This window comes from Acinonyx jubatus, chromosome D4 (genome assembly GCF_027475565.1).
Source record: "Acinonyx jubatus isolate Ajub_Pintada_27869175 chromosome D4, VMU_Ajub_asm_v1.0, whole genome shotgun sequence".
Lineage (NCBI taxonomy): Eukaryota > Metazoa > Chordata > Mammalia > Carnivora > Felidae > Acinonyx > Acinonyx jubatus.
This window is the reverse complement of record NC_069391.1, coordinates 27316308-27337786: the sequence shown is the minus strand read 5'-3', so window position 1 is coordinate 27337786 and position 21479 is coordinate 27316308. Positions and strand designations below refer to the sequence as shown.

The window sequence follows — 21479 nt, the reverse complement described above, 5'->3', positions numbered from 1 at the left end:
TAGAAACTAAAAAAAAAATTAAAATTGGCAAGTATCACAAGGACTCTGTACTAAGCGTCTTTGGTTCCTTATCATCTTCTGGCAGTAGTGTGCATGAGTTTCCTGTGGGGCAGGATCATGCTCTTCCTTTCTGAATATCCAGGCCCTACCTCACATAGGAGCTCTTCATGTTTTTTGAAAGAAGGATGGATTGGGCTGCTCCCTTCCTCCCTATTGACACTTACTAATTTCTCATTCTCTCAGCACACTGTATCCTTTGCTCGCTTCTGAATCTCTGTCCGTTGCCACCAGCGGGTAAATTGTTTAGCTTCATTCTAACCAGAATTGACGTGAACCTTTATCTTCTTATTCATCTCTCAATAATCCATCTTATTCATTCATTTGTCTTTCCTAACCATACTATCCACCTGAATATTCATAACCTTTTCTTTTCTTGAGCCCTCTTGTTTTTCCTCTTTCCTAACCTTGTACCCTCCAGAGAAGACTGCAAACATCTGGTGAGAGCTTATACCTGAGTTATTCTCAGCAGAGCATGAATTCCGTCTCTCATTTTACTTCCCTCCAGTTTCTGGTGAACAGGTTTCCTTCTTACTTACTTACTTACTTACTTTATTTATTTGGAAACTCAAATAATGTATACAATGCCCCTCCCTCTGAAGCCAACTTCACCTTTATATGAGATTTTCATCTGAACCCAGCCTGGCCATGTGAGGCAGTGAAGGAGGTGGGGAGAGGGAGGTCATGCCTGCTTGGACAGTCCCTTCCCTTCCTCTCTCCCCACTCTGAGTCTGGCCCATAGTTCATCCCTTGCTTTTCTCCACTGTCCCTGTTGTTCAGATCAATCAGGCTTGAGCCCTGCATTGTTTCATCATACCATTCATTGATACCCATTTTGTGCCATGCACAGAGCCAGATGCTTTGCAGGTCATTTTATTCTTTCCACTTGCAATCTAAAGTCTAAATAGCAGTTTAGAAATGAGAACAACCTGTAAGTTGTGGGCCCACTGCATGGTCTCAGTGGGTGCTAATATTTTACATGGAATAACTTATTATCTTTTACATTACTCTTATCAAACTTTTATAATCTCTAATTTGTTTTCCCTAACACAGTAGTAAAATGGCAGAAATCTTATCTTCCTTCTTTGTGTCCCTTTTATAGCATGTGAGAAATCACTCCCATTAGTGAGTGCTTCTTCAGTGTACCGTATTTTGTAGGAAGTCTGAGAGGTTTATGACCTACCGTTCACACCGTGTTAATGCTTTGAGTAGAGCCACGAAGGTGGGTGTTTTCTCAGTGATCATTGTTCTGTCTTTGAAAACCTCAAAGATTATGTGATGCATCAGATAAAATTCGTGAATATAAATAAGCCTTTGGTTATCATTATCTGGGTGTTACATTTAAAGTTAGTATCAATAGGGGTGCCTGGGTGGCTCAGTCAGTTAAGCGTCCTTCGGCTCAGGTCATGATCTCACGGTTCATGGGTTCAAGCCACGTGTTGTGTTCTGTGCTGACAGCTCAGAGCCTGGAGCCTGCTTCAGATTCTATGTCTCCCTGTCCCTCTGCCCCTTCCTCACTCACTCTCTGTCTCTCTTTCTCTCTCAAAAATAAATAAACATTAAAAAAATTTTTTTAAATAAATAAAGCTAGTATCAATAGATGATCAGTATATTACCCTCTTTCTTACCAGTCCGTAACAATACAGCTTAAACCACAGAGTTAGTATTGATTCTTTTTCTTATAGTGAATCAAAAGATTGGACTTGATATCATTTATAAATAAAGAAAATGATCAACCCTAGCAACTGATTTAATTACTTCCAAGTTCAGAAACCAGCAAGGGAAAAAAAAAATCCTTACATTTGATAGTGTAATTTTAAATAATTCCTTCATTCAACAATTAAATGGGACGCCTGGGTGGCTCAGTCGGTTAGGCGGCTGACTTCGGCTCAGGTCATCATCTCGCGGTGAGTTCGAGCCCCGCGTCGGGCTCTGTGCTGACAGCTCAGAGCCTGGAGCCTGTTTCAGATTCTGTGTCTCCCTCTCTCTGACCCTCCCCCGTTCATGCTCTGTGTCTCTCTGTCTCAAAAATAAATAAATGTTAAAAAATAAAATAAAAAAAACAACACCCATCAAGTGTGTGGCACAGAAACAAAGACAAGGTATGGTCCCCTTGTTTAGGCAGCTTGCATAATAGAAGACAAACTTTTCATTGTCCTCCACAATACCTAGAAGTCTTGCACATAGATTTCCAAAGTTAATTCACTTAGCAAATATTTATTGTGTGTGTAGTATGTGCCAATAGGAGTTGACAGATAATGTCACACCACCAGCTGGTTAATGGGGGCTTCTTGGGAATTTCAAATACGTCCATACTTTTTACTGGCTACTGAAAATTGCATTCTTCCTGCATATATATATAGATATATATCTATATATATATCTATATATATATATCTATCTATCTCTCTATATATACACACATACATGTACATATATATGCTTTCCTAGTTAGAGAGAAAGGGGTTAAATTCATTGGACCTCATATAGGTATGTAATTTGTTTTTCATAATAAAAACTGTTCTGCATTGGGAGATTTTTATTAATTACAATTTTCTAAAGTATGTTTTCTCTTAATTTAGTATATCCTACAAATAATACTGTGATAACAAGTCAAGCAAAATGTTATTTTATTTATGTTTTGTTTAACAGAATTTTTTTAATGTTTATTTATTTTGAGAGAAAGAGAAGGCCGGGGGGGGGGGGGGGGGGCAGGGAGAGGCAAAGAAAGAGGGAGAGAGAAAATCCCAAGCAGGCTCTGCACTGCCAGCCCCAAGCCTGATGTGGGGCTCAACCTCAGCAACCATGAGATCATGATCTGAGCCCCAAAGCATGAGTTGGACACTTAACTGGCTGAGCCACCCAGGTGCCCTGCAAATCAAGCAGAATTTTACAGCAAGAGTTAGCCTCCAACTTACCAACCCCATTTTGTATTTTTGTTTCAAATTGGTGTTTTAGACCAGTAGTTCCCAACTAAGGGTAATATTGCCACTGCATGCCCCCCCCAACTTTCTACTCCCCACACTTAGCAGTGTTAGGAGACATTTTTGGTTGTCACAACTGAGTGAAGGGTTGCGGGGTGGGGGGAGTGTCCTGGAATCTTGTGGATAGAGACCAAGGATACTGCTAAAAATCCTGCAATGCACAGGACAGCCCCTACAACCAAGAATTGCCCAGCTCAAAATACCAGGGTTGAGAAGTCCTGTTTTATATAGTATAATTTATAGTGAATAGTGAAAAGCAAATAAACATTATGTATAACACATAACACCAAAATAAGAGATTAAAAATAGTTATTTCATATTTTTTTTTCAATCAGGATGTGTGTTGTATGGCTCTTGACGTACTGCCTATGTACCAGGAGAGAGGGGTCCCACATATTTTGAAGACATAAGGTCCCAATTCTCAAAAGAGTGCACTTTCTAAAAGTAGAGATGATATGTAAGCTAAAAAATTGCAAAATAATATGCTAAGTTTTATAATAGAATGAAGCAGTAAGTAGATTTGGGTGCATCAGAGAAGGCTTACTGGAGGAGGTGAGGCTTGAGTAGTTTGTAGAATTCTGCTCAAACTGAACACTCAGATGGTAGTTAGGAATGGACAGCCCATGCAGAGGGAACAGCATGTGAAAAAGCCTGAGAGCTTGTTAAACAGCAAGAATTGTAGGTAGTTATGTTTTGTTTTGTTTTTAATATTTTTAATGTTTTTTTGATTTATTTTTGAGAGAAAGAGAGCACAAGTGAGGGAGGGACAGAGAGGGAGAGGGGGACAGAGCATCAGAAGCAGGGTCCATACTGACAGCAGTGGGCCCAATGCGGGGCTTGAACTCATGAACTGTGAGATCATAACCTGAGCCGAAGTTGGACACTCAACCAACTGAGCCACCCAGGTGCCCCGTAAGTAGTTTATTATGTTAAGATGAGGCTGGAGTTCTAGGTAGAGGCCTGCTTTAGGAGAGCTTTGAAGCCAAGGAGTTGGAAATTATTCTGAGGGCAGGAATATGATACAACTAATGCCCATTTTACAAAGACCCTTCTCAAGACTGTGTGCAGCATATAGAGGAGAAACCCTTTGGGAGAGTAGTTTGAACCAATAAGAGATTTTAAAGGTCTGAGATAGATAACTCATAGAAAGATCCAGTTGTCAGAACTTGGTTTCTTAAGTGTCTTGAAGGATATATGAAGACGATGAATAAAGAAGAAGATATAGGATGACTTTCCATTTCAAATTCATGGGGATTTCACGGATGGTAGAGCCATTAACAAGGATGGAAAATACATGAAAGGAGGCAGAGCAGATTTGGAGAGTGGGTGATGGAGATGTCTTTTTTTTCCCCAAACATGTTGTTTTCGAGGTATCTGTGGAATGTATGTTTTTTTTGCCCAGGAGCTTATTGAATATTTGTCTGATTATGATTATTAGGAATTGCGCGGAAGAAGCATTGTGGCCTAAGAGTAGAGAATTTTATTTCTAAATTTGTCAGTGATTGCTTATAAGGCCTTGGAAGTATTACTTATTTTGTTTCATCTGTAGTGTTTGGAGCATGGTGATGGAAACATCCCTCTTAAGGGAGTTCTTATAAGTGATGTTGAGCTAAAGAATAAATAATTGAATATTATAAGGCACTTGAAAAATTATAGTAGTTAAACATTCTGGGGACTATAGCAACTGTTTACCAAGATAAATGTTTATATACCCAAGTTGGCGTCCTAAGATCACTCATTTTGAATAACACTGGCTGAATTGCATGGATTGCCTCTGGTGTGGTTTAGATAAGCTTTTGTTTTTGGTTTTAGACTTCATTACTCAAGTATGGTTTTCCCTGCCTTTTGCATTAGAAGAAAAACTTTGTCTTACAGTTTCTGACCAAACCTCTTGTGCTAAGTATTGTTTATACCTTCACTTAAAAAAAAAAACCAAAAACACCTTAAAAGTGTTCACTGAAAATGCATTAGCTAACAAACATGAAAAGAAAAACAATTGTAATATGTTTGCCATTACTGGGTTGTTTTAATGTTCTTCATTGAGGCTTCTCTGTCCATCAACCTTTTGAGCAGGAAGCATTATAAAGTTTCTTCTGATTGTTGCTACTAACACATTGTAAAGATCTTTTTCTTTTAATCTATTTAGTACAGGATCTATTTAGTACTGGCCTGTGTCCCAGAATACCATCAGAGATAAGGCTATTATCCTTTCATTGAGCATTATCCTGGGAAAGTATTTATAAAATTGAACTCTGTTGCACCTGCTGACCTCCTTTTTTAAATGAAGAAAGGGTGGGGACGGAGATTATGTTCACTGAATTCAGCAGAAGCAGTGTGTTTGACAGCACTGACACAGTGCTTTAGTTAGGGCCTTTCATGTTGTGTAAATCGATTCCATCTTGGACTCTGAAAGAAAGAAGTTGACCATTCAGATCAGGAAGTTGATGATCACATTGGGTGCTCTGCGGTTATTGGCAAAGTGGCTGGTTTTTTTCATGAGCAATCCTATAGTAGGACTCCCGGATATTTCAGGATTAATCTAAAATGTTTGCTTTTCACCGCTGCCATGTTTTCTCTAAAACTGCTGTAAATGGAATCTAGTGGCATTATCTTCAAACATGAAAGACTAATTTTAGAAGAGTTAGATATTTAATATTCATGCTTAACTTAACAACAATAAGTCATTAAAATGGTAAAGAATGTTCAAAAACAGTTTCAGAAACTTAATTTCCTAGTGAGTCTGTCTTAAGAAGCTGAAGAAACTTAAGTGCCATGTAACTTTCAAACGTCTCTTTAAAAAGATCTTACATTGTCCAATTACTTGAATTATCTTTATATAAAATAGATGCTACATGGTTTTATGACGTATGATATATATAGCCCACATATTTTTTTTAACTTTTTTTTTTTAATGTTTGTTTGTTTTTGAGAGAGAGAGAGACAGAGTGTGAGTGAGGGAAGGGCAGAGAAAGAGGGAGACACAGGATCTGAAGTAGACTTCAGGGTCCTAGCTGTCAGCATGTCAGCAGGGAGCCCAACACGGGGCTCGAACTCACAAATCGGGAGATCATGACCTGAGTCAGATCTTAACTGATTGAGCCATCCAGGAGCCCCTACAGCTGACATATTTAAATACCTGGCAGGTTTATTGCTGGTTTGGGGGCAGCATTACTGAATTAAATGCAGGTTTGTGGCTTTTTAAAAATTCTTTTGGTTGACAGGATAAGGTATAAATGAAATAAAACCACTCTCAAGTTTGTTTGTTATCCCAGCAAATCTTTTTTCTGTAGTCTCTTCTAGCTCTTTCTTACATCCTCACATGATATTTCTATAATTAGTTCAATGTTAAGACCTGCCATTTTCACCTCACATTTTATTTTAAACTTTTTCCAGGATGGTACCATGTGAAACTTCATTGTTGCTATAATATAAACACAAAGCTATTCTATTTATATTTAATAATAAAATATTTGGCCAAATTAGTAATCTGGTAGGAACTGCAATTAATAAAATATAAACAGTTTACATGGTAGAGTGCAGTAGGTCCTTAGCAAGATTAGGACTAGAGCCTAGGTCTTCTCAGTTAATGGTATTTATCATTACAATGAACCTGACAGTATTCTCGTTGCTGTATTACAAAATCAGCAGGTCAGTAAAATAATACTTATCAAGGATTGGCTGGACTACATCCGACTTTTACATATTATTTAGATTTGTATTAGCCACGCAGTCCAAGAAATAGATGGCTGTTTGCATAACCAACCTAGGATTAAATTTGAGCTTGTTTTAAACTCTCTGAAAGCTGAGAATTCTTTGATCAATTTGTTCAGTTTATTTACAGTTACTATTTACTGCCTTTAAAATAAGGAAAAAGTAACGTATTGTCTGAAAACATATGTGCTGTATGCAGTCCTTTTACATACTTAGTAATGGGAAGCATAGGAAAGAGGGACGTCATGTGTAGCTGAGGCAGGGTTTGTAGTCAGAGACACCTAGGGTTCAATTCCAGCTCTCCTTCCTAGTAGCTGGGTCATCTTGGGCAAGTTATATATCTTATCTTTTAGCCTCTATTTCGTCCTCTGTAAAGGAGGTGTAATAGCCCCTGCTTAATCAAGTTAAAGTAAACACATAATTAACATATGTATGGGGCGAGAGGAGAGCCCCTCCACCTAGTGACTTTCTGAGTCCCCAGTGTGTTGGAAAGAGGGGTCCATCTCCAATCCTTCTGCAGGGATGATAAACTTGCATGGGTATAGAACCAGCCCTGGAAATGGGCTGCTCTTGGCCTGACCCTCAGAAATGCTGGGGTGGGCCAAGATACTTGGCTTCTTCAACAGGAGAATTTTGTCATGTTTCTGTTGTTTGGTTGTTTGGAGATGTCCCTGGACATGGTTTGGTTAGTTATAATTAAAAGTTGACTCTTTAAGAAAAAAAAAAAAATATATATATATATACATATATATATATATATATATATATATATATATATATAGCCACATCTATGGCAGACACTCAAGAAAGGTAGTTCTAGTACTTACTGTTATTATTACCCTGAGTATTATTAAACTTTGTACATAAATTGCCAGAGAGAAATTAGTTTTAAATGATTGAGGACTGATGCTAAAGACCAAGTCAGATTCTTATTAATTCTAGTGTTTAAAAGTTGTATATGTTGAGTTGATATTAACATACAAAATGAAATTACAGTGAATCCATGGGAGAATTTATTTAGGCTCTGTTCTGCCAGCTAACATACAGCTTTTCTTTCAACAGGCTCAGCACTGTGTAGCTACAACCTAAAGCCTTCTGAATATACTACATCTTCAAAAGCTTCTGTTCTTTGCCCCAAACTACCAGTTCCAGCGAGGTAACTTTCATTGTATTTTGTTAACTTGTGAATTTGTTTTTGTAGATAGATTTTAAACTGTATATATTATTCTGAGAGAAAAGTCACTTGATGATACCTGTTGCTTATGACCAGTACTTATTTTTATAACAAGACGTAAAAAGTAGTAGTAGAAATGACAACATGTGTTTCATATCTTAAAACACACACAGAGACAAACAACTTTTCTCATTCTCAGATATTTTAAATTTCTTTGGGGGGCTCACTTTTTTTTTTTTTTTATGCCATACTTTTTAAGTGTGGAGAACTGCTGACTCATTACAAAATCTGCAGTGAAATTAGAAGCCACGTCTCACAGTCTCCAAAGATTCTCTGAAGTTGATTCCAGTAATACTTAGAGGGATTATTTTTTAATTGACTTTGTAAATTTAAAAAATATGCCAGATTATTCTCCATCCTTTATTTCAGGCTACATCTTTTAGGTACATTCTCTATAATAATACGCTGTTTGCCACATCTTATCCAAGGTCTTATTCAACAAATATTTATTATTAAGTACCTACTGCATACCATGGATGCACAGAAGAGACAAGAAATATTCTTTATTTGGAAGGATCTCACAGTAGTTATAAATAAAGCCAGCTTTAAAATTACAGATTTTTTTTTTTAACAAGGAAACAAATTTGCAAGCATTGTACAATATATCCTCAGAATTAGGGGCGTAGGATTTGGAACATGTCTGATCTTGAGAACCTTAAGTGTGTATCACTAACCATGTATGACATGCGTCAACTTCACTAGGAATACTGAATTGAGACCATTTTTATTATATCTTAGTATATGACAGCAAGCTACAGGTTAACATTTTGAGACCCATCTTATGTCTGCTTTCCTTTGGCTTGCTTATGGGTGTAACTTGTGCTTTATTAACTTGAGTGAAATTTGAAATTTTCTGTTGAAAAAGTAAACAACGGAATAATATCACTTTAGTTGATTTCCAGCTCTTTTAGTCTTGTCACGTTGCTATTGAAATTAAAATGTAAAGCCTATGGAAATAAAAATAAAGGAACTGTTTTAAAAAGATAGTAAGTAGGGCCTATAAATTCTGGGCTTAGACCAATTGGTAAAGAGACTCCATTCATGAACATTGAGACTATTAGGGAGGCTGTGACAGTAAAGAAAAGGAGGTCCTTTGAATAGAGTCACTGGAGAAAATTTATCAATGTAAAAACAAGAAAGGCTCTGTCCTCTTATCGACTCAACTGCTAAAAGCCTGTTTTAAATGCATACTTTGAGTGTAGAGTCACATTTTAAGGCGTAAACATGTTATGAAAGGATTACCTGAAAGCCTTGATGTGAGGATGCCCCTGTGTAATATGGGTGGGGTCAGGTAAATCCTCCTGCACCAATGACCTCCGACTCTACCATGTTGAGGACTGCCTGTTCCTGGGTATCTATCTCAGGTGTTCCATTCTTGGCTGTATATAACTCACGTATCTCACATAAGGTGTCCTAAGGACATTCACTTTGAAGATGAAACATAGTATTAGGGGCTTGGGTTTTAGACATGGACAGACTGGGCTTCTCACAGGTCATCTACTAATGTCTCAGTAATCCAAGAAGCAATGATGACCCTATGCCATCAGAAACCTGACTGTATACTGTTTATACTTATTTATATATCCCCATGTTTCACTAATCTTAGTACCTTACAGTCTAAAAGTATCTTACCACTTTAATTTGAACTCAGCCTGTTGGAAAGTAAAAGCGAATAACAGTTGATAGAAGGAAGTCAGATTAGGACCTTGTAAATATCATCATTTAGCATATGACAAGCAAAGTATAAGGATCAAAAAACAAAGAATTTGTTCTAATAAAAAACTTGGGGCAATACCATGTTCCACACTTAGTATTAGATACCAAATCTCCAAAGATAAGTAAGATCTAGTCTCTGTCCTTAAGAAACTCTGTCCTTAAAAAAAAAATAGGGACTGTTTTGGTGACTTTTTTGTATACACTAAAAGACTAGCACTAGGCAAACCTGTGCTGAGGCAAGTGGCCTTCAGCATGGTTCCTATCTATTTTGTGGTCCTCTGAGGAGTGCCCTAGTGGGACAGAAAGAGCTAAACCTTAAGTCCAGATAGGCCTGGGGGTGAATTCTGTGTCACCAGTTTCTCTTTGCCAGCTCAAGCAAGTCTCTTAACCTCTCTGTGAACCAAGTTTTCTCTTATGTAAAATGGGAATGTTAATACCTCTGTCATGGAATTGTTGTAAGAATTAAACAGGCAATGTTTTAAGCATCCATTATTTAAAAAAAAAAAAAATTAGCGTTTATTTATTATTGAGAGACAGAGCATGAGCATAGAAGGGGCAGAAAGAGAGGGAGACACAGAATCTGAAGCAGGCTCCAGGCTCTGAACTCAGCACAGGGCCCAACTCAGGGCTGGAACCCACAAACCACGAAATCATGACCTGAACCGAAGTCAGACGCTAACGACCGAGCCACCCAGGTGCCCCTTTAAGCATCCATTATTGTGCTTGACATCTGGCTTAAGGAGTAAGTATTTCTGTCAACCTCTAGAGCCTCCCCTTTTGCCCCTAACCTTCCTGGGTTCCCAGGGACCCTCTGCAACTGAAAGCAATGCCTGTTTCTTAGATAAAAGCCATTGTAAACTAATTTGCAATAAAACACTCACACCACGTAATTGCCAAATGGTTACTATTCCTAATGAGCTTTCGAATTTTAAAAGCAAATGCCTGGAAAGGGCCATATTTTATCCAAATTCATAACTCTCTGTTGATGACATGCCAAGCATGGTAGCAGTAGGGAGCACAAGCTAGCCCTTATGCTTAAAATGCTTAAAGGTTTAGGTATAGCTAGACAAAATTGCAGTGGTAGAAACAGATTACATAAATTCAGTTTATTCACCATTTATTGGATACTTCTGGATGCCAGTAAGGATATTAGGTGTTGGAGAATTAATAGCATGATATGGAAATGAGAAACCAATAGCCAAGAAAAAAAGTGTTATCTGCACATATTTTAAAATGAAGAATTCAACATTAATTAGCATTTATAAATCATCTGCTGTGTGCTATAGCCACCATATTAAGTTTCTCATATATATTGTCTTATTTAGTCCTTACAAAAGCCTATAAGGATATTGTTCCTAATTTATAGATGAGGAAGTAGAAGATCAGTTAAATAAGTTGTGCAAAGCCACAAAACTAATCGTTGGGAATCATAATTTTAATCTAAGATCTTGTGAAGTCTATACCGCAGTTAGTTTTACCCTGATGTGAGCGTTTTCTAGTTGTATCCATAGTATAAGGTGAGCTTAGGGCCCTCCTACTCTGCTGTCTTCCCCAAGACAAAGTCCTACACCAGTTGGTTAAAAAAAAAAAAAAAAAGGTGGGGGAGCCTGGCTGGCTCAGTCAGTAGAGCATGCGATTCTTGATCTCAAGGTTATGAGTTCAAGCCCCACATTGGGCATGGAGCCTACTTAAAAAAAATTTTAAAAAATTTTAAAAAAGAGTACAAGAATGAAAGTGAGAAAATAAATAAAATGAAATGTATGAAAAACCAATGAGTATTGCCATTATAGTCTTTATTTATTTGCTGTGTTTTCTGTGCTATAGAGCTATTGCCAGAATCCTTTATGTTACTCTTTCTTAAATAAAACTTTTCCTTAGAAATCATGTGTAATTGCTTATTTATAACCTGAGATTTTAAGATAATGGAGATGCAAACTCCTGTCTTCACTTCTGAAGGCCTATGGACAAGAGATAATACATTGTTTGTCATCATATTTTGAGGGAGCTCATTAGCTATGATAGTCTGGACTTAAGGCAAATGGACAGTATGTTTGCCAAGGTAAGATACAATTTTCCTCTGAGTGGCTAATTTTTAAAAATCTTTAAAAGACTCATTATAAATTCATTTTGTTCTTGTTGACTGATGTTTCAATAATGTGAAACAGCATCAGTTCCTAACAGGACTACATTGACTTCTTAAAGATTCAATATTCTGTGGGCTTCAAGAGGCAGAGGAACTTCCTATAAATAGAATTCTTTATGCTGTCCTCTTAATTAAGAAGCACAGGGTGTGTCATTTAGGTTAGATACTAAAGTAGAAAAGATCTCATAGAAGTATTACTTTCTGAGAGGTATATGAAATCAGCTAACTCAAATTCATTGTATCACATAGGATTTAAATGGTAAAATATAAGACAAACCATTTCAATGCCATGATTACTTAGATTTTTTAACAAGAAAATCATCTGAGTATTAAAAACTCATGGCTAATTAAGTTGTTTTTGTTTGGGAAACAGTAGAGAAAATGAATGACCAGGGAGCGTAGTGCTTTCTCTTTGAAACTAAATATTTAGGGGCGCCTGGGTGGCTCAGTCGGTTGAGCGTCCGACTTCAGCTCAGGTCATGATCTCACTGTTCCTGAGTTCAAGGCCCGCGTCGGGCTCTGTGCTGACAGCTCGGAGCCTGGAGCCCGCTTTGGATTCTGTGTCTCCCTCTCTCTCTGCCCCTCCCTCGCTTGCACTCGGTCTCTATCTTTCTCAAAAATAAGTAAACACTAAAAAAAATTTTTTAACTAAGTATTTAACTTTGATTTTTTAATTGTAACCACACATTGCCTTCTCTTTTATTTGTCTTCTATTTCTGATATTCCTTACCACTTGACCATTTTGGCCATCAGCCAGACAATGTAATCTGCCTGTACTAGTTTTATACCTTCAAATGTAGAGCTGTCAGGTTTTTCTTTAAACCAACATAGATTAAATTATAAGGTAAGGGACCCGTTGTTACTTTGCTTCAATCCTTTGAAGGAGACTTGTAAAAGCACTCTTTCCAATTAGCCAAGTGTTTATGGATAGTATAAAAATGACTTGAAAGGGTAAGAGTGCAAATATTGCTCAGCATTTCCTCTTAAATAGGAATGAAAGATTCAAATTTTAAGAGTATAATCCTTCCCTTTTCAAACCATCGATCCTCATTATAAGTCTGAAAAGCAGAAAAACACAAACACTACTGGGCATCTGCTCCTATTAATTTAGAATTACTGACTTATGGCTGGGATCTATCACAGTTATCATTATCAACATCATCATCATCATCATCTTCAAAGACTCAGAGAGGTCTTACTCCTATCCTTTCAGCTAACGGATGGAGAAACTGAGAAAGAGAGATGGAGTGACCTGAAGCTATGTAATGTTAGGAGGATCACCCAGGGCTTTTGAAGTCAAGGCCAGTTTTCTTTCTGTTATAACAGGCTCTGCTCTCTTTTAGAAATGTCGTGTATGTCTCTTTGAGTATAAAACTATATTCAAATCCTGTTAGTATATGGGAGATACAGGTGGAGCTGCTTCTGGACAGAGGGTAAGGTACACTTGTGGTTATATGACAGGAAAAAAGAAACAGCAGGGCCAAGAAAATTGGTGGATGTTGAAAATGAGAAAATGACATCAGTATCCTTAAGGGAGATACATTTTATGTTCAAGGTTGGAGGCAAGTGAGTTAAACAGAGGCTATATCAGAAATGATAGGGTAATAAGTAAAGCAGATGAAGATATAGGTAACCATGGAACAGAGAGGACTTTGGTTTCAAAGGATAGAGAACGAGGCTTCAGTTAAAAATATGGTTAGAAGTCCTCAGACAGGGATATTAAAGTGTCAGGGACATTATCTAGATAGCATCAGGAAGAAAAACAGTCATAGGTCACAATGAAGCTAATGTGTCCCACATTAGCCTCCATTGACTATGAACTTATGGTTAATTCTTTTGATTCTTTCCTGTAATATTTCTGACGAAATCCATTTCACTTAAAGGTATTCTGTAATTTAATAGCTTTTTATATCATTAGCGAAACAAATTTGGTCAAAAACAATGACTTGCATGCCTGTAATTTAAGCCCTACTAAGAATGCTCTGACTTTCTGCAATTTCTGACAAAATATTGAATCTTGGACATTAACTTTCACCAACACCATTTTAGAGGTATACACAAATACACCCACAAGTCACAAGAGTCACTTCTTTTTTAAGTGAACATTTCTATCATAGTGTCACATCATTTTGGGGGGATACATTTTGCTGAAGCATAACTAAGGTAAGACTAGACCTTTATAATTATTGTTCCATGAAGTTCAACAGGATGGAAGATGTTGCCTACTCTTACTCCCAGTGATGCTCATTTACCAGCATTTAAGGAAAATCAATACATAGTACACGTTTATTTTTATTTGAAAAATATTTTTGTTGTTTTTTGAGGAAGGAAAAACGAAGATAGTGTCTTGCTTCAGGTCATACAAAATTGCTTGCTGAGATCAGAAACTTTGGAATTTGGTGCCCAATTGTAGACTCTTCTCCACTAATTTGATACAAAATACAGTGCCAACCAAAAATGAGAGCATACTTATATCATTCCAGCCAACGGTGTTATATTAGAGCTATGACTGATAGTTCCACAAATAATTCTGAAAATATGAGATTTATGTTAGTGATAGCTAAATTTTAGTGCACACAGAAGTGTGTATTTCTGTATGGATCTACATATGGACTCTCTTAGAATTCATTCAAATCACAACTGAGGGCATGTTCATAGAGCTTTTTTAGAATCTCTCATTGATCAGATGCATACCATACTTTCGAAGGCTAAAGTAGAATATGTTATAACAAACCAGACTTACTTATGTCATGGTTCACACATAACTATGTTCCTTCACAAAAAGAGTTGTGGTCAGTGTAAACCTGATAATAACGGATTACGTCTTTTTTTTTTTTGAACACAAATAATCTTATAATAAAAATTATATATAGAAAGAAAACAGCTCAGAATCCCATGACCTTAACGAATCAGAGATTTTTCATTTATTTATATTTTTTCTGTTCTCATTTTTATGTATATATCTTTTGTACAGAGATACAACCATCACTTTAGATACAAATTTTTGTTTTTTTGCCCTTGTACTATTAACCTCGTGTTTCCATACATTAGTATCCATGGTTATTGTTTTAATTAGCTGCACATTATGCTGTATGTTGATGTCTTGGCATGATTAATTTATATGAGGATTATTAAGCTTGTGCCCCAAACACCTTTTTTAATGCAAGGTTCTGTATGCTGTTCTGATAGAGGAAACATTCTATTACTGGTGGCACATTTCAAGCAAAAGCATGTGTGTTTTCTATTTTTAAATAGCTTATGGCAAAAATTCATTTTCAGCTCAATGAAGTATATGTTCCTTAAGTTTTGTCATCTGCCCCTTGACTGATAGATGTGCAGGCTGAGGAGTTTAAGTGTTTGGTTTTGCTTTTGGTAGTTCTGTATGTGCGTATGTGTGTGTATATGTGTGTGTGTTTCTTTTCAGAAGGGGAGGGTAATGTCTTCTTTGGAACATGCACTCCACCCTCTTTGATAAGGCCTGTGGCAAGATTCGCATCCCTGCCCATGACAGTCATCTTCATAGCATTAAGCTCACGGCTCTTAGCGCCCATATGATGTGTGGAGGGTGGAGTGTATTGCAGTCATAATCACCTTTCATTTGTGTGTTTGATGTGGCATTTATATTAAGTAGGAGTAATTTTTTTTCTGATTTTTTTTTTCTTGTGTCACCAGTGCACCTATTCCATTCTTCCATCGCTGTGCTCCTGTGAACATTTCCTGCTATGCCAAGTTTGCAGAGGCCCTGATCACCTTTGTCAGTGACAATAGTGTCTTACACAGGCTGATTAGTGGAGTAATGACCAGCAAAGAAATTATATTGGGACTTTGCTTGTTATCACTAGGTAATTGTTTTTCTCATTATTAGCTATTGCATAGTACTGCAGTAGAAGACTGTTCTGTCTTTTAACCAAAATATGAATACAGTGGGGATACCTGTAAAATGTTTAACTTCCCATAGCCAAAATAACTGTTTCAGATTATATATAGTTATAAATATATACATATTTATATATATATATATATTTATATATCTGAAACTAATTTCCTTTCTTTTTCTATCATTGGAGAAAACTGGTGTTTTCCCAGACTTTGGTTACTGTCTCTAATAACCTTTAATATGATAGGAGGAGGCTTCTCTTAATGAATCAACACCCCTTTGTTTTCAGTTATGATTCCAAAGGCTTATGAAAGGAGGCCACATATTCTCTTACACATTTCCATCAAAGAACATAGATTTCTGATAGATTACTTTTGAAATATGTTTTTTTTTTCATTGCTACAGTTCATGATGTCACTGTATTGCTGGAAAAATTAGGAAATCTCCACTTGTTAGCCATTGAGTTTTATTGTCAATAGATAATATAATTAGGTAAATGTTATTTCAACTCCCTACATTATCCTAGAACTATATGTAGCCATATCAGAATCTATAGATCTTTCTAGTTGGGAGGAGTAAACTGTGGTAGGAACCAAGCAACTATCTCATTATATATGTGAAATGAGTTATACCTTATACCTGTTAACAACAATTATAGTCTTTGAGAAGACTAGCTGTATTTCCGTCTTGTCATTAGAGAGTATTTTCTTTTTGCTTAGGTAGTACTTGACTCAATTGAAATAATGCTGTCCATATGAAAAGCTATTTCTGTGATATTTGAAACGCTCCCATCTGTTTTTGGTTCCTGTACATTTATTGCAAAAGTGAGTACCTTAATAATGTTACCCAGTCACAGATCCCAACCATTTATTTGGCTTTGCAAATGGCCCGAAAAATCTTGACTACTAGTCTGGCTTTATGAAAAAATTATTTGGTTTCTGAAATAGTTGAATACTTTGACCAAGGCGGGGGGGGATGGGGGGGAAACACCTTAAAACTGGTGATAATAATGTTAAGTCATTGGGATTCCAGTTTTTATTAGAATGGTTCTCTTGAGGCTTAAGATCTTTAAGAATTTATTTGTGAAATGGGCCTTTAGATGATTAAAGATGAACAAATTATGATTTCAGAAATGAATTTCCCCATGCAAAGGTCAAATCTTCCCAGTTTCTTTTTTAAGATTTTCACTCCAGATTTTAGCATGTTGGAATTTAGCTTGGGATGGGTAGAGGCATTTGGCTAAATAACTCAAACTAAGCTTTGCTTTTCTTTGAAGAGTCTCTCAACCAATCAGGACCCCTGACACCAGTTGAAAATTAAGGTCAGAGGAATTTGGGCCTCCGTAGGCTTCAGAATATTATTCTGTAGGATCAGAGCATCTCTTGGAGTTTTAGAAGAGAAATGACCAGAAAGAGATAAAATACTGTCTAGCTCATTGACCAACTGTTAGAGAAGTTGGTCTTGAAATGTGAGGATTACACATGGAAGTGTAGCTAGTTTAACTGATCTCTGTCTATGTGTGGTAATTTTTCTCATCACCAACATGACACATCCTTCTCTACACTCTGTGTGTTAGCATGTATGTTTGCATGTGAGTTCCAATGTCTTCCCGTGGTGAATCCACAACAGTTCTGTGCTGTTTTTGAGTCACCATGTGCATTTGCATGTTTTCTTTTCTGTCATTTATAAACCCACAGTTAGGTGCCTGTAGTTTCCAAGTGACACAATTCAAGTGGTGCACGTAGGCTCGAGTACCAGAAATGCAAAAGTAGCTAGTTACCCTTCTTCCCTAAACTGGGGTCTTGAACTGGTCAATAGCAACGTATTATATTCCTAGGAGAAAACAATTGAAAGAGTTTCTCTTTGTGTTTTCCAGGGTTTTAAAATAATATTCTACATGTTCTCTATCTTCCCTGCAGTTCTCTCCATGATTTTGATGGTGATAATCAGGTATATATCAAGAGTACTTGTGTGGATCTTAACAATTTTGGTCATACTGGGTTCACTTGGTAAGCTGCTTCTTCCTTTGTTTTTTAGTAATTAGAATTGAGAGTGAAGTTTGCTCTTAACAGTCCCTCAGTGCAGAACCACTTTGATTACTTTAAATAATTTTCCTTTTGTAAGCCTTGTGAATTCATTTATAAACTATAAAAAGACTGGTGAGTGGATTACACTGAAGTTAATTCACTGTGAGATCACTAAATGGAATAAAATGGCAGAGTCATTGGCATATTTGGAATAAAAGGGGGCTCACATTTTTCTGTCAGTGTCAGTTTGGGGAGAAGAGCCCAAGAGGGAAAAAAAAGCAATTGAGGCTCTGTTCTGCTTCTTGTTCTTTAATTTTCACTTGATTCTTTCAGTGTTCCCTGCCTGGCAGAGGAAGGGACCCCTTTGCTTTTATCTTGGACTTTTTAAAGGCCTGAATCTACCATTTTAAGGTGTTGAAATTCTTTCTGGTTAAAATATTTCTGGGAGGATAATTTTATGTGTGTAAAATTTCATTACTCATTTTTCTATTGGCATTCTATTTTGTTTAATGTTTTTGTTTTACTATTTTTTTAATTTTTAATGTTTATTTATTTTTGAAAGAGAGAGACAGAGCATGAGCAGGGGTGGGGCAGAGAGAGAGGGAGACACAGAATCCCAAGCAGGCTCCAGGCTCTGACCTGTCAGCACAGAGCCGGACGTGGGGCCAAAACTCATGAACCACGAGATCATGACCTGAGCTGAAGTCGGATGCCCAACCAACTGAGCCACCCAGGCACCCCTGTTTTACTATTTCTAATGAAACCTTATGGGATTTGTATGTTTATTGTCTTTTTTGAAAATAATAATTTCTCCCCCCTCCCAATGATAAATGTGACACCTACTAATGGTATCTAACTACTTCTATGGCAGAAAATAGAAATATAAAAAAAGAAAAAAGTTTTATTTTCACATACCACCTCTTTTCTTTAAAGAGAATTTACTTTTGCTTTTAAATTTTTCAGGAACCCTACTTCCCTTCTGTTGACCACTATTAGCAACTTGAAATTCAGAATACATTATATATATATATATATATAATGTATTCAGAATACATATATATAATACAGATATATATATACATGTACATATATATTTTTTTAATGCTTTTTTTTCACTGCTTTTTAAAATGAAATACTTTAACTCATTGTGAAACTTTTTTATTAGGGGAGTTTGTCCCCATTACACTTATGATCCTGTCTGCTATGTTTGGTCTTACTGATGTCATCTCTTTTATGTTTTCCTTAAGTCTGTGCTTTTTTATGTTGTTTTCCCTATCTTTACAATATGGATTGTGCTTTCTTTGGTTATTGTCACCCTTGCTTTGGATGGCATATATATATGTCGTGTGTGTGTGTGTGTGTGTGTGTGTATTTTTTAGTAATTTTTTTTTTAGTGTTTATTTATTTACTTTGAAGGGGGTTGCAAAGGGCAAAGAGAGAGGGAGAGAGAATCCCAAGCAGGCTGTGCACTACCAGAGCAGAGCCTGATGTCGGACTTGACTCATGAACCATGAGATACTGAGCCAAAGTCAATAGTCGAACGCTTAACCAACTGAGCCACCTGGGCACCCCAACATATATTTTATTTTTTACTTCTACAGTTGATAACTTACACATTTTCAGAAAATATTCTTTAATCTAGAATCCTATAATTTTTGAATGGCTCATTCTATAGAATTCTATCCTATAAAATTTTAAAATTCTATAATTTTTAGGGGTGCCTGGATGGCTCAGTCAGTTAAGTGTCTGATCTCGGCTTAGGTCATGATCTCACAGTTCGTGAGTTCTAGTGCCGCACTGGGCTCTGTGCTGGCAGCTCAGAGCCTGGAGCCTGCTTTGGATTCTGTGTTTCTCTCTCTCTCTGCCCCTCTCCCGCTCATACACTCTCTCTCAAAAATAAACATTAAAAAATTAAATAACTTCTAATTCTGTAATTTTTAAAGGCTGAAATGAAGGAGTATGTGTTGAGTTTTCCTCCACCTCGTTTAAATTCAACATAAACTTCTTTCTTTCCAACCTGTCCCACTTTATAACTGTTACCAAATAATCTGTGTTTTTGCAATCAGGTATTTTAAAATTAAAATATTATTTAATACATTGTACCCTTTTTAAAGAATTTTTGCTTTGCCTTGAAATGTTTCATAATTACATTTAAGTTTATTACATTCTTCTGTCCTAGTTTTAGTGAGAACTATTTTTGTAAAACTTCATTCTTGAGTTCTTAACTTTGGTTCATCTCTGTTTTGACGAGAATCTGAATTCGAGTAACTTATTCACGAAGCAATTGTGGGTCATATATTTTCTCAACTCTTGATTATCTAAGATTATTTTTGCCTTATATGTGAATATTGAATCTGTTGCATGTAAAATTCTTGAGGTGCAACACGTTCCCAGTGTCTGTACTTTACTTTTTGGAGACCAGTCTAATTTTATTTCTGAGCTGAAATCAAGAATCAGACACTTGACCGACTAAGCCACCCAGACACCCCTTAACTTATTCTTATAATTTAAAGTTTCTATCTAGTTCTGAATCTTTAAGTTTGCCTATGATCTCTTTTTTGGGGGGGGCAGATATTTTCCAACACAGAAGTAAGTTTTCTTATTTCTGTATTTGATTATTGTTTCTGTTCTAGTGGTTTTCTTCTTAGGACCATTGTTCATTCTTTTGCTATCATCTTCTAAATTATCATTTTAATCCTGATAACATTTTCCTTGTATTCAGGAAGTGTTCTTCAAGCGTATCTTCCATATCACTGATTTAGTTTTCCTCACTGCTGGTTCTGTACTTGACTACTTTTTTCTATTATTCCGGTTCTTCCTTCTCCCAGCCATATTTCTTTTCATTTCTACTTGTGACCTTTGTATCCAGTTCTAGTGATGGTGTCTTAGTCACTTTGGGCTGCTATTACAAAGTACCATTGACTGGATGCCTTATCAACAGGGAACATTTACTTCTTACAGTTCTGGAGGCTAGGAAGGCCAGATTCAGGCATGTGCAGGTTCGGTATCTGGCGAGGGCTGGCTTCCTGTATCCAGCCATCATCTTGCTATGTTCTCACGTGGGGCAAGCAGGGAGGAGCTCTCTGAGGTCTGCTTTATAAGGGCGCTAATCCCATTCATGAGGGCTCCACTCTCATGACCTCATCATCCTCCAAACACTCAACTCCAAATACCAACGATCACATTAAGGATTGGGATGTCAATATATGAGTTTTATGGGGACACAAACATTCAGTTTATAATATATGGAGAATTTTTTATAATAAAAGTAGATTTGAATTCCAGTGCTGCCACTTACTTGGTATGTGACATTTGGCATGTTACTTAACTTTCCTGAATTTCAATTGTATTTATTACATATAAGATGGGACTTGTATTACCTACTTAATAGTATCATAGTGATTCACTTTGGTCACATCTGTTGTACGGTTCCTGACACAAATTTATTTATTTATTTATTTTTAAGTGTATTTATTTTGAGAGAGAGAAAGAGAAAGAGAGAGGAAGAGACAGAGAGAGGGAGAGAGGGAGAGAGAGAGAGAGAGAGAGAGAGAATCGTAAGCAGGCTCTATGCTGTTAGTGCAGCTCCTGACACGGGGCTCAAACTCAAAAACCTCGAGATCATGACTTGAGTGGAAATCAAGAGTTGGGTGCTTAACCGACTGAGCCACCCAGGTGCCCCCCCGACACAGATTTACATGTTTAATAAATGATGCCTGCTGTGGCTGTT

General features: G+C 36.8%; 1 protein-coding gene across 3 annotated transcripts in view; it reads left to right on the top strand.

Moving 5' to 3' along the window:
• The window catches only part of SLC44A1 (solute carrier family 44 member 1), a 199223-nt gene that overhangs the window by 99800 nt on the left and 77944 nt on the right, over positions 1 to 21479 (top strand). For all 3 annotated transcript variants that reach the window (XM_027034754.2, XM_027034753.2, XM_027034755.2), the window contains exons 5-7: positions 7815 to 7908; positions 15518 to 15687; positions 17642 to 17731. In XM_027034754.2, coding sequence (XP_026890555.1) covers positions 7815 to 7908; positions 15518 to 15687; positions 17642 to 17731 — 354 coding nt within the window. The remainder of the gene's footprint in view (positions 1 to 7814; positions 7909 to 15517; positions 15688 to 17641; positions 17732 to 21479) is intronic.